Raw genomic sequence first — 17,670 nt, forward strand, 5'->3', positions numbered from 1 at the left:
ATAAATTTGTAGGCACCAAACCATATTGTCATTGCCGATGAAACTGCATTGCTTTATTGTAAAGCGAGCCCAAACAGTCTTATGATTTTAAAAGAGAAAGTGCCAGCCGGAGAATCATACAAGGGTGAGGGATGGGGGTCATTGTAGTGCGTTACAATGCACTTGGAAGCGAGAAACTTTATCCCCTCGTCATAGGAAAGTTCGATTAGCCACAATGTTTTAAGGGCGTTGGGCACTTTCCATGCCAGTACAAAGCATCTAAAAATGCAAACAGAACAGAAATCCAAAAAATAATGCATTTGAACAGGGGAACCAGCATAATTTATCCTCGTCTTTGAATTGTGTTATTTTTTTCTTTCGTTGCGTGAGGTTATGTTTGTCAGTGATTTATCCAAGTGCATTATTTGAACATTGAAAATGAACCTTGTTGGATACATTTCGGAAATAGGTTTTCCATGGCATTTGAAAGGTTTAAATTGTGAATCGAGGTGAGGGCGTGTATTAATGGGTCTTAGAATACTTTGTGACGCGGCAAGTGTTTACATTTCTGAAGTACGAGAGAAGTGCCATGGCGGGAAATCATACAAGGATAGTCATAGGAAAGTTCGATTTTTAAGGGCATCGGGTACTTTCTATGTAAATACAAGGCATCTAAAATGCACACAATATAGTAATCCATGGGAGTCAGAATAGATTTCTCCTCGTCTTTGTATCGTGCTTTTTTTTTTTTCTTTCTTTCTTTCCTTCGTTGCGTGAGGTTATGTTTGCCAGTGAGATATCCAGGTGCATTATTTCAATACTGTAAATGCACCTTCTTAAATACATTTTGGAAATAGATCTTTTTTCATGACATTTGAAAGGTATAAACTGTGAATCAAGGTTAACTGCATGCAGGAACGGGCCTTAGAATATTTTGTAACGCGGCAAGGGTTGGCACTTCTGAATTGCGAATTGGCGGTTAATTCGAAATCACGTAATTCGAAGTCCAATTTTTTAGTACCAACGACTTCGAATTAACAAGGTTTTACTGTATATCTCTTGGATTTCTCTATCTTTTAGTTTCCAGCATTTGATTTTTGCCTGTCTTTTCCCCCTATATTTACCCCTTCTGAATTTCAACAATGTCCCCACCAATAGTCTGTGGTCACCGTCAAGATTAATGCTTGGTATCACTTTCACATCTGTCAAGCATCTTCTGATTTCTTCCGTTATTATTATCGTATTTACGCAAATAATCCCCGCACCCTAACTTTAGGAAGGCTGATTTTTTTTTAAATGCCAACATTGACGCAAATAAAACCCGCGCCCCAAATTTGTGCCTCTTTATTTTTTTTATAATATGCGGGTATTATTCGCGTAAATACTGTATATAATCAATTATGGATTTCTGTTGCAAGTTCCAGTTGTATCCGGTAAACTTGTGACTATCTCTTTTCTTATACCATCCATTGCAACAATGTTGGCATTTTATTTTTCAAAATCAGCCTTCCTAAAGTTAGGGTGCAGGGATTATTCGGTGGCGGGGATTATTCCATTTATTTCTCAGACACATGTCTAATAACATCTCTTCATCATTTCTGTGATCTTCTCTGTGGCTTCGTATAACTGTTACATATCCTCCTCTATCATTCCCAAGTCTCCTATAATCACAGTCTTGTTAAATGTTACAGAATCCTCCAATTTAGTGATGAACTCTTCCTTTTTCATCTATTTCACAACCTATTTGGGGAGCATAAACCTGGATTATATCAAGGATATTTCCTTCCATCATTGACTGAACTTTAATTATTCTGTCGCGAACATAATCCACACAGAGTACTTTGTTGGCCAGTTCTTTAGCCACTATTATTGCAACACTATTTCTTCTTTTGTCTCTTCCTTTCTCTACTTATTTTCATTACCTCACTTTTTGTTAAACTTATTTCCATGCCTGCTTCTTCAACTGCCCTCCCACCGAGCTCGATAGCTGCAGTCGCTTAAGTGCGGGCAGTATCCAGTATTCGGGAGATAGTAGGTTCGAACCCCACTGTCGGCAGCCCTGAAAATGGTTTTCCGTGGTTTCCTATTTTCACACCAGGCAAATGCTGGGGCTGTACCTTAATTAAGGCCACGGTCGCTTCCTTCCCACTCCTAGCCCTTTCCTGTCCCATCGTCGCCGTAAGACCTATCTGTGTCAGTGCGACGTAAAACAACTAGCAAAAAAAAAAAAAACTGCCCTCTCCCAGGTGTTTAGTTGTTCTTCCAATTTTTGTTCATTTTCATTACATCATCTGCATATGTTATGACTTTCATATCATTTGCTGTTGATCCTTGGTAAACTTTCCTCATAATGTTGTCCATCACTATATTAAAGAGCACTGGTGAAAGTACACTTCCTCCCTCTCCAGCACCTTACTACCACTCCCTTTTTTTCTTGTTTCACTTAGTCCCATTATCTGTATGTTTCTCTCAGTCATTATCCATATGATTTCTTGAATTCTTGCATCCTTATCTAAGGATACTACCTTAATAGTCCCAATTCTCATATTTTTCTTTGAACAGATTTGTCTATCATCGGAGCCATTTCGGCCGTCATACCTGACAGATCTACACAAGGGCTTTGTCACTTTTGGTATTGGTTTTACATTCCATCCGAGGCTCGTTTGATTGTTGAAAGCGATGTTAATACGCTACCACTGGCTTACTAGGCCTATCATGGATCTTTGTGTTAATATTTTGTTATGCACTAGCTGGTCAGTGCTTAACATGCATATCCTCATGTCAGTAAGATTTATGGTTTACTCGCCAATATTTGGGAGGCTAATTGCAGTGGTTACCCACTAGGCGATGGGGTCGCCACATCCCTACGCCACCCATTTTATATCTGAAGAATGGGGACTTGAACTGGTTTAAATACCCCAAAATACAACAGCAGGTACAAAAAATATGAGAGCTAACTTCCTGTTTCTTCCTGTTTGCTTAACACCAATGAATGACTATTTCATTTTATTCATTGACTACTCTTGCTGTGGTAAATGATCAGAAATATGACCAATCTTAATCAAATATTAAGTTTTTAAACATCTGACAACAGTTTGGAAGTGTATGAGGGACAGTGCTAGAATATGTGTAGCATACATATGATTACTGATTTGAAAATGAGGCAGTCTATTCCAAAACTCTCTTATCGAATTTTAAAGAAAAATGAGTTAGAGGTAGCATTGCCTTCTCGGTTAGGTTTGTGATAATTCTATCACAAAAGTTTTCAACAAAATTTTTCCCACAGAAATCCCCTCACCCTTTGTTGTCCCAGAACTCGCCTTATCTATGGCACTTATCATTCCAAAACTCGCCTTATAGAATCAACCAATCAAAAAAGGACAATTTCAGCACATGACTTCATGCTACAATTTACCCGCAGTGTATGTCAGTTGTTCTTGAACTGCTCTGAATACAATGTATTAGGACAACAGAGAATATTACTCCTGTTGCAGAAGGTAACAGGAGAAGAAGAGTGATCCATATTCCTGGAGAAAAACTAAGTAGAGAAGAGAGGTAGGCTATGAATATTACATCGTAATATTTTAATTGAGATTTGTCACCTTTAAAATACTGTTAAACCTCATTAACACATTTCTGATGGGGATAATCGTGTTTATTTGACGTATTTTAATTTTGTTTTCATTAGTTAATGATTTAACAACTTTTTTTCTACATCTCAACTTTCTTATCAGAATGCTGATCACACAAACCCATATGGACGAAGGGTTGCGGTATTCACAAACTCAGTGAGCTTCAAGGTCAAGATACTTGTTATCTTGCAGCTTTCGTCCATCCCATGGCTGAGAACATGGGATCCAAGTACCAAGTTTCGATCGATACGATGTAAATGTGATAAATCATTTTGGAGAGTTCAATTTATCAGTCAGTACCATTATACTGAGAGGAGAAAAAAGTATGGTAGTAATAATAATAATAATCGTATGGCCTTAGTTACTGTGTGCAGACATTTCAATTTGACGCCATCTGGCCGTCTGCTCGTCAATTTCAACGTTTTGTTTTACTCTAGGCCAGGTAGATGGCAGACCGAGTAAACCAAAACTCTCTTGAGTGTCTATGGCTGAGTTTTAATTAATTTTGTCGGGTGAACACCAAATGTGTCACCGGAGATCTTTTTCATTCTAACATTATTCTCACAATTTTTCTCTTTTAGAAAATAAATTTGTGTAAGGTAAAACATTTGATTTACTGGGCAAGTTGGCCATGCGGTTAGGAGCGCGCAGCTGTGAGCTTGTATCCAGGAGATAGTGGGTTCGAATCCCTCTGTCGGCAACCCTGAAGATGGTTTTCTGTGGTTTCCCATTTTCACACCAAGCAAATGCTAGGGCTGTACCTTAATTAAGGCCATGGCCGCTTCCTTCCACCCCTAGACCTTTCCAATCCCATCGTCACCATAAGACCTATCTACGTATGTTGGTGCAATGTAAAACTACTTGTAATTTTTTTTTTTAACTGGAAGATCCAGAACTTGTCTTATCCAGAATACAGATTTAATTTATTGACATTTTCTTGAAAAATCACTTATAGTGGATAAGACAAGTTTTGGAATGGACTGCTTCAAATATCAGTAAGGCATATTTATATTGCAGCAATCATTTACTCGCAGTTACGTCAGTGTTCTTATTTTTAAAGTAGTGAAGAACGAATCATGAACTACTTGTGCACATGATCTGTTATTTGATAGATGATTGGTAGCACTTATTCAAAATGTTTAAAGTTACATCTGCTCATTCATTAGTACCTTATAAGTGAAGTAATTTGCGAACTGTTATCAGAGAAAAACATATATAGTTCATAATCTTGTATGTTGTAAATACTTAGAGTTTCAGTGTAAACACCTCTTCATGGGTGAAGTTAAACTACAGTTTTATTAGATTTCCATTTCGGTAAGAAATGTGTTTGACTTTTAGATGAAAATCAGTTATCATATTACACAATCTGAAATATGCTGGAAACAAGTTAAAAAATTACAACAAAACTGGGATGAACTGAGAATATTAAAACTACTCTTTTGCTGGTCACCATGTTCTGTTACAAGTATTTTTCACCTTTTCTAGGTTGCGTGACTTCACATCTAGATCTCTATATCTACAAATGGATGCAACAGTGCTACGAAATTTAGAAATACTACAGAGCACAGAAGGTACCTATAAAGGTAGTCTGTTGTGGTTACTTGATCGCACTCGTACAAAGTTTGGTTCGCGCCTGCTGCGGGAATGGGTGTCTCAGCCCTTGCGCAGCGCCGATTCTATCCGGGAACGTCAGGAGGCTGTAACTGAGCTTTTACGTTCACCTTCAGAGACTGTACGGCTACTGCATGGGCTGCTTTCTGGAGTACCTGATGTGGACCGGGGTCTCACTACTATACTGCACGGCCGGGTGAGACTCTTCCCTTTTCTTGGAGTGTACTTTATAAGAAGAAGAATTGTACTTGGTACTGCTTTTGGTTCTTATTTTTGAATTTGGTTCACTTCATCAATCAGTCAGTCAATCAATCAATCACTCACTACTGATCTGCATTTAGAGCAGTCGCCCAGGTGGCAGATTCCTTATCTGTTGTTTTCCTAGCCTTTCCTTAAATGATTGCAAAGAAACTGGAACTTTTTTGAACATCTCCGTTGATAAGTTATTCTGATTCCTAACATCCCTTCCTATAAACTAATATTGGCCCCAATTTGTCCTCTCGAATTCCAGCTTTATCTTCATATTGTGATCTTTCCTACTTTTAAAGACACCACTCAAACTTATTCGTCTACTGATGTCATTCCATGCCATCTCTTCACTGACAACTCAGACCATACCACTTAGTCGAGCAGCTCGTCCCCTTTCTCCCAAGTCTTCCCAGCCCAAACTTTGCAACATTTTTGTAACGCTGCTCTTTTGTCGGAAATCACCTAGAACAAATCAAGCTGCTTTTCTTTGGATTTTTTCCACTTCTTGAATTGAGTAATCCTGATGAGGATCCCATACACTGGAACCATAAGCTAGTTGGGGTCTTACCAGAGACTTATATGCCCTGTCCTTTACATGCTTACTACAACCCCTAAATTTTCACACCAGGCAAATGATGGGGCTGTACCTTAATTAAGGCCACGGCCGCTTCCTTCCCACTCCTAGACATTTGGTATCCCATCGTCGCCATAAGACCTGTCTGTGTCGGTGCGACGTAAAGCCACTAGCAGAGAGAGAGAGGTCTATTTAAAATCTCTAACCTCTAATGATAAAATTTTCTGATTACTGAGAGATTTTTAGCTACAATACAATACAAAAAACAATGGTAAGCAAGTGATTTGATACCTTAAAAGATTGCGGAGTTAACACATTTACGACCAGCTCTGAAGATCTCCGTAGTACTGCAGCCAGCAGTTGTTGACGGGCCCCAGAAATCTCCGTTTTTATGTACAGGCATTGTTTGTAGTTTTTTGTGCTATCTTCTCAGTATAATTATAACTACTTTCAATCATGTCATGGAGCAGAGGGATCGTAGATTTTAGAGTCGATATAAGTTTTTAATTGTATGATCTTTGTAGCCATGGAAACTTCGTGTATACATAGGTGTTCTTACGTGCCGATATGCCCGAGAATCATTGTGCGAGATGGTATACCCATAACAACGTGCCCTATATGACGATAAAGTATTTCAACGTTTATATGCAGATTCATTGCCTGATGTGCCACATGGGTGATGAGCCCCGAGAATGCTCGTAGTTTCTCAGCTGACGATAGGTGACAGCCAACAGTAGGTGACGTGCTACGAGAATCCTCGCTCCTATGCACATCGTATTTCCTTGATTATTGATGAAGTTGTGAGCAAGATTGGGAGTTCCAAATGGTGTAGTCATGGAATATAAATTATCACTGCATCTTTCTTTCGTTAAACCTTTGTATTTAACAAAATAATGTTGGATATGTAGAGCTATTCCCTGTAGCTCTGGTGCAGATGTCAACATGGCGCGGCATATTCTAGGTACCAAGTGACAGTGAATTAGATGTTTCTAATAATTAACGGCTAACACTAAATGGGGAGTAGCCGTAAAGGGAAATTCTTCTATAGCCTACTTGAATACAGTAAGTACCCGAAAGGTACAAACAGGGCATTCATACTACACTGTGCTTAGAAAGACTATTAAATGGAGCCACAAACAGTACTGCTTTTAAAGGTGTCACACCATACAGACTACTAAGCAATCTAGTGAGTACATATTCCAAGTTTAGGTCGGTATATTGAATACTTTTTGAGTTTTTTTTTTGAGGCTTGAACTATCCGGTCTACATGGGGTAGCAGCCTCCGTTCAGGGCCCGTCATCATTGTGTTAATAGCACTGATTGGCACCAATATGTATTCAAATTGGGAGATATCTCGAAGACTGGGTATATCTGAATTATCTGTGAGGCATGTAAAGAAGAAAATTGATTTTGGTGAGGAATTAGTCACCTAATGGAAGGACAGGTGTGGCATAGGATCAAGATTTTCACCAAGATCCAAGTGTTCCTTAGAGAAGGTATGCCATGAGGAAAACTCTCATGGGCTTACTAATGAAAAGTAAAATATGTGAACTTCTTTTTAAAATGTACAGTACTCAGTTGAGTGGTAGATGTGTGATTTGCCTCCTGCTCTTAAATTATTATGACTTGAGGGTAAGATAGGAACTGCCAACATTGATAAGGCTATTAGCACTGTATTGTTAGAACAAGCCCAGAGCTTTTCAGCTTTGTTAAAAGTAATATTATATAATATTAGCCATGTGGGCTTCTAAAGTGGCGCTCATCATGTATGCAAGACCAACAATGTTCAAAACAGTATCAACAAGTTTTGATCAACAAAATACTCATGGGGATGATGGGTATTATTCTGACTGGTGTAGGAGTCCCTCTTTCAGGAGGCCTACAGTGAGCCTGGTGTTTACCCACATCAGCATCCACATGACATGCTCTGAATTTATACCTGTTTCAACTGTGTTGTGTAGAAATCTATCCCTTCCAATCAGTGATGGATAACTCAGCCAGTATAACAACAATTCTTCTTCTTCTTCTTCTTCTTCTTCTTCTTCTTCTTCTTCTTCTTCTTCTTCTTCTTCTTCTTCTTCTTCTTCTTCTTCTTCTTCTTCTTCTTCTTCTTCTTCTTCTTCTTCTTCTTCTTCTTCTTCTTCTTCTTCTTCTTCTTCTTTATATAGAGTTGCTGTGTTTGATGAGCTTCCTCCATTTCTCTTTGTCCAGTGCCCATTGCTTATGTAAGTTCTTCTCCATCAGGTCTTCAGATATTATCCTCCAACTTCTTCTTGGTCTCCATCTCTTTCATTTATCACCAGTTTCCATCTTCATCACCCTCTTCCCCAAATAATCCTCCTCTTTCCTTGACCAAGCGTGATAGCTGCAATGTCAAAAACATATCAGATGTAACGCTTTTCAGGCGTTTGCTCTATTAACCAGCGTTTTGTCTTAGGTCTGACACTAGACTCATCAGAGTGGGATGTGTCAGACCCTACCCACTGATGCTGGGGTAGCGGCCAGTATCCAGTATTCGGGAGATAGTGGGTTCGAACCCCACTATCGGCAGCCCTGAAGATGGTTTTCCGTGGTTTCCCATTTTCACACCAGGCAAATGCTGGGGCTGTACCTTAATTAAGGCCACGGCCACTTCCTTCCCACTCCCAGCCCTTTCCTGTCCCATCATCACCATAAGACATATCTGTGTCGGTGCGACGTAAACGCCAATAGAAAAAAAACTCTTTCCTTGTGACATGGTCCAAACATCGCAATAGTGCCGCTTGAATTTTCCTCACTATTTCTGCAACTTTTACTGCCCCTCCGATGTATTCATTTTGGATGCAGTCCAACCTGGTTACTCCATACATCCATCTGAACATCTTTATTTCTGCCATTCTCATTCTGTTGGTATGTCGTATAATCTTTAGAATATGCAGAACTGTTGGAGATTATTTTATGTGTATTATATTGAATTGGCATGAATATAAGGTGGTGTTTTTTTTTTTTTTGTTTGAAGCCATTTCTTTTCAGTTTCAACTCAGTTAAAAACTTAAATTCTTCAGTCTGCCAAAACTAATTTTGTGTAGTAAATTTATAAACTATCTGAAAAATAAAAAGCATGGTAACAGTATTATAGTTGAGAAAGAAACACTTAGGAATTTAATCAGAAATAAACATAAATAAATGTTCATACATTTCTAAATATTTGAGTGTATTAGATAGAATGTGATGATGTTCTTTCAACAATGAAACATGCCATTCTATTTTAGTTATGTTATTTCTTTTTCAAGTATAATACAGTTATGATATGTTTTCTTTTTCAGGTAGTTTAACATTTACTAGCAGTTACCCGCTGGCTCCGCCTGCAATGTACAAAGTATGGTGTTGTTCGTTACTATCCACACGAATGTATTTGCAAAGTTTCGAGTTAATGAAACAAAGCACATGAACTGCTGTGGTAATAGAATGTAATATTATGTCAACAAAACACTTGAAAATACATCACACAAAGAAATTGAATTAAACGTTCCTTGGAACAACACTACACGCCAAACTGTTAAAAAGTCCTTCAAAGATCTTTGTCACGGAGACAAATGTACTAATAACTTTTCTCAGAAAAGAAAGCACTTAATTCACTGAGTGTTTTTAGACTAAAACAAACTGTGTACCTCAATTAGAACAAAAGATACGATTGTTTCAATGAGAAAAAATGTTGAAGAAATGAGATGTCAAATTGAATGTGCACTCATAACTTTCCTCAAAATCAACCAATTTGAAGAATTAAGAGCTGAAATGAAAGAGGTTGATCCACTGAGTGTTCTTAGGCCAAAACGAACTCCGTACCTCAATTAGAACCAAAGATATGATTGCTTCAAAGAGACAAAAAATTGAAAAAATCAAATAATTTGAGGAAGGTGGAAGTTAAGTGATTTATAGTACCTGATGACAAATCTGTGCATGAATACCTTTCAGTTAAAAAAGGAATGAAGGAAATCGACCGGATAGAATGGCCAGACTGACTGACTTTAGTTTTCATACATTTTTGTAATATATAGATTACTCAAAATTAGTTTGTGAAACTGAAGAACCTAACAGTTTTTTTTAAATGAATATAAGTAACTCTCTAAAACATTTTATTTGTTATTTCATCAGGTGTAACTTTATCTAATAAAGTAACACTAAGAACAATAGAATGTTTAAAAAAGCATCCTTATTAAGCAAGAAAATATAATAATATGTATTAGTTGAATCATGACAAATGGAATACATAGTGAGATCACTCACAGAGTTCAAGCACACTCCCGCTAAGCGGCACTAGTGGAGTCTAACACCAACGCTACATGGTCATCTGATTTAATGCAAGTTACATTGATACGCAAGTAATCAAACACAACACATGAATAATACTGTCAGAGAGTTATAAATAATATTCTCAGTCCTCACAAAGAAATATCTTTGAACTTTAATAAGACAACACACAAAATAAAATGAAACATTATGAAAAGCGAAAGCAATATTGTGCTATACATACTTAAAGAATACTTTCTAAACAGAGCACATTAAACATACACCGGATTGTAAACTAACACTGATATTTTTCTCAAATAAATTAAATGAAGTAAATTACTCACCAAAACTCGTTTGAGGCCTTAAAATAATCTGAAATAGCAGATATGCAATGAGGATTTACACCATAGGGACATTTAAGTCCTTTGCAGAGTTTCCTCAAATGGCTTTGTGAGGGAAGAGGTAACAAATTATGCCACAGACAGTGCGTGTATCCTTTAAGTGATTTTATTCAAAGTAATAAACTCTCTTAAAGAAAATCACTACTGTACCTCATACCATTGGGAGATTTTACTTGACATTTCTTTAACATAGTGGCTATAATAATTTTCTGCTTCTTACTAAGAAATTTACAATCTTTAAAATGAAATTCTATGTTCTTAATCTGCCCCTGTAGGAAATTAATCCTAGCTTTGGCTGAGGAAAGATTGCATTTAACTTGTATTAAATTACGAGTTTCATTCTTTAGTCGTCTTTTGAGAGACAATATTGTCTTTTCGGCATCGCTAAGAGAACTAGACTGACCCTGAATTTGACTACAACTAGGCTGAACTTGAACTTCACCGCCTACTGTTGTCATCACTGCTTCACTCACTTTGTGATTCTTGTTCCTTATCCTCTTGATACTGTCCTCACTCCTTTTCCTACCGAGTGCCTTTCACAATTTTACCTCAGTGGATAGGTATTTTGGTAAATTTGGAAATATATGAGGCACCACTCCTTTTTTTTAATTTCCACCTGACACGAGGAAGTTCAACGTTTTCATCATTCACAACGAAACAGTCCACCTTTATAATTAAATCTGCCGAAAAATGCAGGTCACATATTCTGGTTTTGGCCGACAATTGCTTATCTTTCTGTGGAATAACTCTAGCCCACTTCGCAAACAGATTATTTCTCTTTGGCGGTGTAAAAAATCGTCTACCATCACGCTTCCTTCCGTAACCCGATTTACAACCAGGAACGAAACAGTACGACATTTTCTTGAAATAATGGAAAACTAGATGATTGCACACACAAAGCACTGCACAGATACTAACACGGACTTTCAGAAAATATTAAAACAAACAAATAGGCATTAAAATTAACACGACTTCTTGCACGCTCACTATACCTCTACCGACAATTTGGTGCACGTATTGTTGCAGCTGGTTCGTTGAGACTGCAGCGCCACGCTCCGGCAGGACCACCAACTACAATGTTAAGAGAGCAGAATGATCACACTTGGTATTCTATTCATCATGGTTGAATTCATTGGTTTGTTATACCGTCAAACATTATCTGGTAACGTGTTTGTGTCCTCCACTTTTCAACTGTGTTATGTCATTGCTGAATGTTACAGAGTAACCCAAGCAGCATGTGTGTTGTGCTACAGAGTTTGAGGAAGTTACACAGTGATCTGGAGAGCATACTTGGTGTGACGGAACTAGAGCTTAGTAGTCCTTTATTGAATCACTTAGTCGTGGAGACAGCTCATTTATTGGCCAATGTACAGCACTTCTGGCAAAATGTGGATCAAGAAGCTGCCAAGTAGGTTTTAAGTCTTAATGACATTCTGTAAAAATGTGTTTAGTTTATTACATACTTCCCCTGAATTCCTTTATTTATACCTACTTTTCTCCTTGTCCAGATATAATGTGAAGAAGAGCAAGATTACTTATTATTGAAAAGTTTGTGGATAATGTTCCCCAAATCTGATTATTACATGTGCTTACCAACTTCATCATAATAACCTGTGTGCTTCTCCAGGTACTCTTTCCATCTGAGGTATTGTAGATCTTGCTTTATATCATATGCTGTGGAATAAATAGATGTAGAACTAAGATTAAAACTGATATTTAAAAAATACTGGGGCAAGTCAAATGAAAAAATATTTTCAATTTATTTTATTGAGCAAAAATGCTGCACAACTCTACCATTTTTCTATGTAGTCTTCATTACATTCAGTGCAAGTCCTCCAGCACTTATAAAGTGCATAAATTCCTCTAGAAAAAACATCCCTTGGTTGTCTGTTCAGCCACTTGTGCACCCCTTCATCTTCACCCAAATGGAATGGCTTGCTTCCACTGCCTCTTTAACTGGCCCACACATGTGGTAACCACTACTGGGGGGTCTGGTGAATGTGGTGGATGTAGAAGACTCTCTGAAGGCAGCTCTTGGATGGACATAACTGATGCATAGGCAGTATGGGGCCAGCATTGTCATGTTGCTACTGTGTCATTTATCATAATACTGAATCATCATTCATTGATAGGTTTCACACCTACACTACTCATAAACCGAATAATAGAACACTGTTCTTCTTTCGTGCGTCTCTGAGGTGGGGCGGCATTGTTACACTGGTTATTTTGATGGTGTTAGCTTGTCTGTAAAATGCTGCCACCTTAGAATATTCATTAAAGTGTTTGTAACTGTACAGCCAACAGACTTAACCATAGGATGATATTTCAGATTTTTATTACACTTCATAGGTTTTCATTTGATTTGCTCTCATATTTAGTTTCTTTACATATGAGATTTGTTGGGTGCTGGTTTCACAGCGGTGAGAAAAAACTGCTGCTTTTGGCATTCATTACCACAGTACTGCCCACCAAAGAAAATGGAACAAATGGCATGGGGGGAGGGGAGTAGTAAATCAAGGTCAGTCTGAACAATACTTAATTCATACTGTACATACATGTTTGCTTTATACATATAACATTAAGAGAAAAAGAGAAAGAAATAGAGACAAATGTAAACATGCGGTGTTGTAAATATTTGTGCCTGTCTTATTTGCACTTTGCAGTCTGAGAAGCGTTTGCAGTAACATGACAAAAATGTATGTAGAAAATCACAATTATGTGCTATAATATTTTATTTGTCATGTTAAGTATAAAGTTCCTAAAAATACTAATAAATCAAGATAATAGAAATATACAAGGCAAATTAGTTATGACAAAACTTCTGTTTCATGATGCATTGTTGCGTTTCAGTGACATGGAGTGAACTCAGGCACAGCTTGGCTAATGCATGTAAAAATCAAATTATAAATTTGTACTTAAACTTGCAGTTTATTTCATCCTGAAATGTCTGTGACTCTGTAATAATAATAATAATTATTATAATAATAATAATAATAATAATAATTAAAAACTCTTGCGAGCATACACTGTTAACTGACAGCCTAGCCTGTCCTCTGTCCATCTCTAACTTGTAAATGCTTACAAGTGATATAGCCTGGCCTGCCCTCTGTCCTTGTAACTTGTAAATGCTTGTACCTGTCTTATCGGCTGGCTAGCCAGGCTATCCAAGCTGGCTACTGAATGTAAGGGAGGTTGCCATGGCAGCCCACATCATTGTAGCTTCTAACCAGTTAGAGAAGTTAAGTCTAAAACCATGTTATACCGATCAATCCAAACACGCAGGCTACTGCCTAGGTTGGTATCTGGCGGATTGTGCCTGTGCTGCTATTTTGTGGCGCACCTGTGGATGGTGGATGTGTGGCTTGTTGACGTTTCTGCATTAAAACGAATTAAAACATGTGCACGAAACAGAGCAAGACATAAGTGGCTTTTGCATCTTGGATTGATATCAGTCGAAAGTGAACTGAAGAATACTCTGAAAGAGAAACATTTCCAATTCTTTAACTGAACATTTGGCTGCAAATAATCGATGAATTGAATTCACTTATAAATAGAAAGGTACGTATACTGAACACGACCTGATATGTTGAAAAGTTCATTTTGAGTACAACGTGATTATGAAAATTCAGTATTCATTAGATGAATTTGATCTAGTTCTGGAAACAGTAGACTGTTATGATAGTAGGACTATTTTAGTGAAAACGAAGTGTTTGTATCAACATACATCTCATACTTCACTTTGCTGTAAACCTACTATTTGTCTGCCTTCACTGTGCCTAGTTGTACGAGTGTGTTTCCAAGAAGTTCAGAACTCCTGAGGTTCATTTTATGAATCATTTTAGTTTGTATAAATATCTTCGTGCAGCTACTTGTTGGAGTCGCATCAACATAGTGATTATGTACTTACTTCTCACTTCAAAGGAACTGTTGTAAACAAGCTATTATCATCAGCACACAATGCATTGGCATTAAAAAACTGAAAGTTTTTTTTGTAAACTCAAGAGATGTTCGGGTGGTCAAAGCGCATCCCACATTTCAGTGTTGCTAGCTCTACATATGAAGTGGATTGAAACGTAGTGAGTAAGAACTAGGGAACTGAGCACCAAAGAATACTTTGCATTTATAATATGCATATTTAAAATACTGATATTTTTTAAACATTTAGTATTATTACAGTGCTAATAATATCATGAGAACATTTATCACAAGAAAAGGAGGTCATCACTTGGTGGTATATATATTTCACCAAAGAATTCCCATATTTAATCTCTTAATTGGGCATTATAGATGTGCTTGGTGTAACCTGCCCTGTGTATTTTTTCAGCAGATGGTTGTTACACGGTAGGATATTCAGAAAAGTTAGTAATATCACTAATATCATTCATCTGTGATACAAAAAGTAAAATAAAGGCATTTTAATTAATTAATTTTAATGTTAGAGAAATGTTGAACCATTTTTACATTAACTGCAAGGTCATTTACCTGTTTGGAATTTCCGAGTTTGGCCCATATTTTATAGCCGAAAGTTGAAACAAATAAAAGCAAGGGGTATTTATATATATCATATCATGCATGTGACATTCTGAACCATTTTTCATTAACTGCAAGGTCATTTACCTGGTTTACACAAATTTGAGTGTTTTGTTCATATGTTACCACCTAAAATTAAAACAAATAAAAGAAAGTAATATTTACGAATTGCACATCATGCTAATGACAATATGAATGATTTAAATTAACTTCACGGTCCGTTACGTCATTTACCTCACTAAAACTGCAGTGATTTGTCTCAGAGATAATTTTTGAAAAGTAAGGGGTTGTGATACTTCCCCGTTTTGAGAAGTACATACTGTTTTCTGGTTTATGAACTATCCCCTGCAGCATTAGAAGTCCAATTAGAGCTTTTATCTCAGTTGGAATTGTATCCACCCAATCTCTCGCTCGTGACCGTGGTTTCAAGTTCGGATGGGCTTCTAAAACCTGTTTAGCATACACATTGGTCTGTTCGGCAATAAGTTGAAACATATCATCACCTATGAACCGTTCAAAATATTCCAACACATTGGATTCATCGTCAAAGTCCACATTTACACCAAAAGCACCAGAAAATATGAATTTCTGACGTGAAACACTACACGGCGTGAAAGGTTGAAACATGTCCAGCACTTCTCTTTCATCCGATTCGTCATGTTGTTCTCCTTGTTCTTTATTCTCACTTTCTGAACCCCTTTCACTATCAGACTCGCCTTCATTTGTATCAAACCACTGATCTTCAGATTTCTGAGAAGATAAATCGTCAGAATCATTCTCCAAGTGTTGAATAATCTTGTCTTCTTCGAGCGTTTCGAACTTACGCTTTGAACTAGATGCTGCCATATTTGGCCTACTGCAGACAAGTAGCACAGCACAGTTGTAAAATAAAAACAAATAAGCTTCAAAAAGCGTGACGTGGTATTTGCTGTCATCGAGCGGGAAAAGCCTCAATTCAGACGACAATACACGATGCGGCAAAGTAGCTCTTCATACCCAGGAGATATTCGCGGTAAAAGATGAGAACGTATATATTCGTCATGCCCATTACCCTGTAACATACAGCGTAGGAATGTATACGTCATGCCCAGTTAAGAGGTTAATTTTTTTCTTTTGGTGGTGTTTTAACATCGCACTAACACTTTGAACATTTTTTGGTGATGTAAGGTTTATGAAGTGATAGGTTTGGGAAGGTAGTGACAGTGGCCTTATTTGTGATACAGCCCCAGCATTTGCCTGGTGTGAAAATGGCAAACCACGGAGCTGCCAACGGTGGGATTAGAACCCATCATCTCAAGAATGTGAGCTCAGTGCTTGCTTGCTTGCTTGCTTGCTTGCTCTCTTGCTTGTAGTTTTGGCCTTCCATTTAATGATGTGGCTGGTTCCTTGGGACCTTTGGAGATCTTGTGATCTTGAAAGAAAGCTTCTTATTAATCTTGGGCGATCTGGTGGATGGTGGCTTCTTGCTTTTTCCTTTCAACCTTGATGATCACTTGTTTTATTATCGAGATGGAGCAATTTCAACTAGCAGAATAAGTTTGTGAGTAGGTGTTGGTTTAAGGCACCCAGAGAGGATAGGATGTTGACAGCTTCATCGACGTATTTTGTATGACCTGAAGCCTGTCCCCGCCGGGTTGAGTGGCTCAGATGGTTGAGGCGCTGGCCTTCTGACTCCAACATGGCAGGTTTGATCCTGGCTCAGTCCGATGGTATTTGACGGTACTAAAATACATTAGCCCTGTGTTAGTAGATTTACTGGCACATAAAAGAACTCCTATGGGACAAAATTCCGGCACCTCAGTATCTCCGAAAGCCATAAAAAGTAGTTAATGGGACGTAAAAACAATAACATTATTATTATGAAGCCTTCCATACTGGTGCTGCATATTCTGCCATTAAAATGCTTGGACCCAGAGCAGATGTCTGCAAAGTACCTAGCTACTTGGCCCAAATTGCATAGCCAACTCGCTCAGTACTTTGTACTGTAACACAGGCTCCATTGTTCTATTTCAATCTAAGCTATCAACTACGGTAACAATATTTAGTCTAAATATAGGAAGTGGCTTGTAGTTTTACATAACTGTTGATTTTGTGATCATTGCCAGATCTAAATATAAATGGGGTACCTCTCATTATTGAAATCATGAAATGGTAAAGATGTATAGAATGATCTTCTGTCAAAATCCCCCCCCCCCCATTTTGTCTCTCTCTTATCCTGTATTTATTTGACTTATGTGAGATTTCATTATCAGTAGATTTATTGTATACGGCCTCTTACCTCATAAGGAGAGAAGACCTCGTCCCCTCAGTGTGTTCCTGTGATACTCATTTCATTTTGGCTTGCTTTCTTACCAGGACAAAACATCTAATCAAGTGCTAAGGATTTTATAATACATTCTTTTTGAATATATAACATAATGTATTG

General features: G+C 37.6%; 1 protein-coding gene across 3 annotated transcripts in view; it reads left to right on the top strand.

Annotated features, from left to right (window-relative positions):
• Positions 1 to 17,670, top strand: part of LOC136857586 (DNA mismatch repair protein Msh3) — a 168,941-nt gene that overhangs the window by 62,858 nt on the left and 88,413 nt on the right. For all 3 annotated transcript variants that reach the window (XM_067136364.2, XM_068225244.1, XM_067136365.2), the window contains exons 9-10: positions 5,097 to 5,418; positions 11,936 to 12,123. In XM_067136364.2, the coding sequence (XP_066992465.2) occupies positions 5,097 to 5,418; positions 11,936 to 12,123 (510 nt within the window). The remainder of the gene's footprint in view (positions 1 to 5,096; positions 5,419 to 11,935; positions 12,124 to 17,670) is intronic.

The sequence above is a fragment of the Anabrus simplex genome, chromosome 1, assembly GCF_040414725.1.
Source record: "Anabrus simplex isolate iqAnaSimp1 chromosome 1, ASM4041472v1, whole genome shotgun sequence".
NCBI classification, from domain to species: Eukaryota; Metazoa; Arthropoda; class Insecta; order Orthoptera; family Tettigoniidae; genus Anabrus; species Anabrus simplex.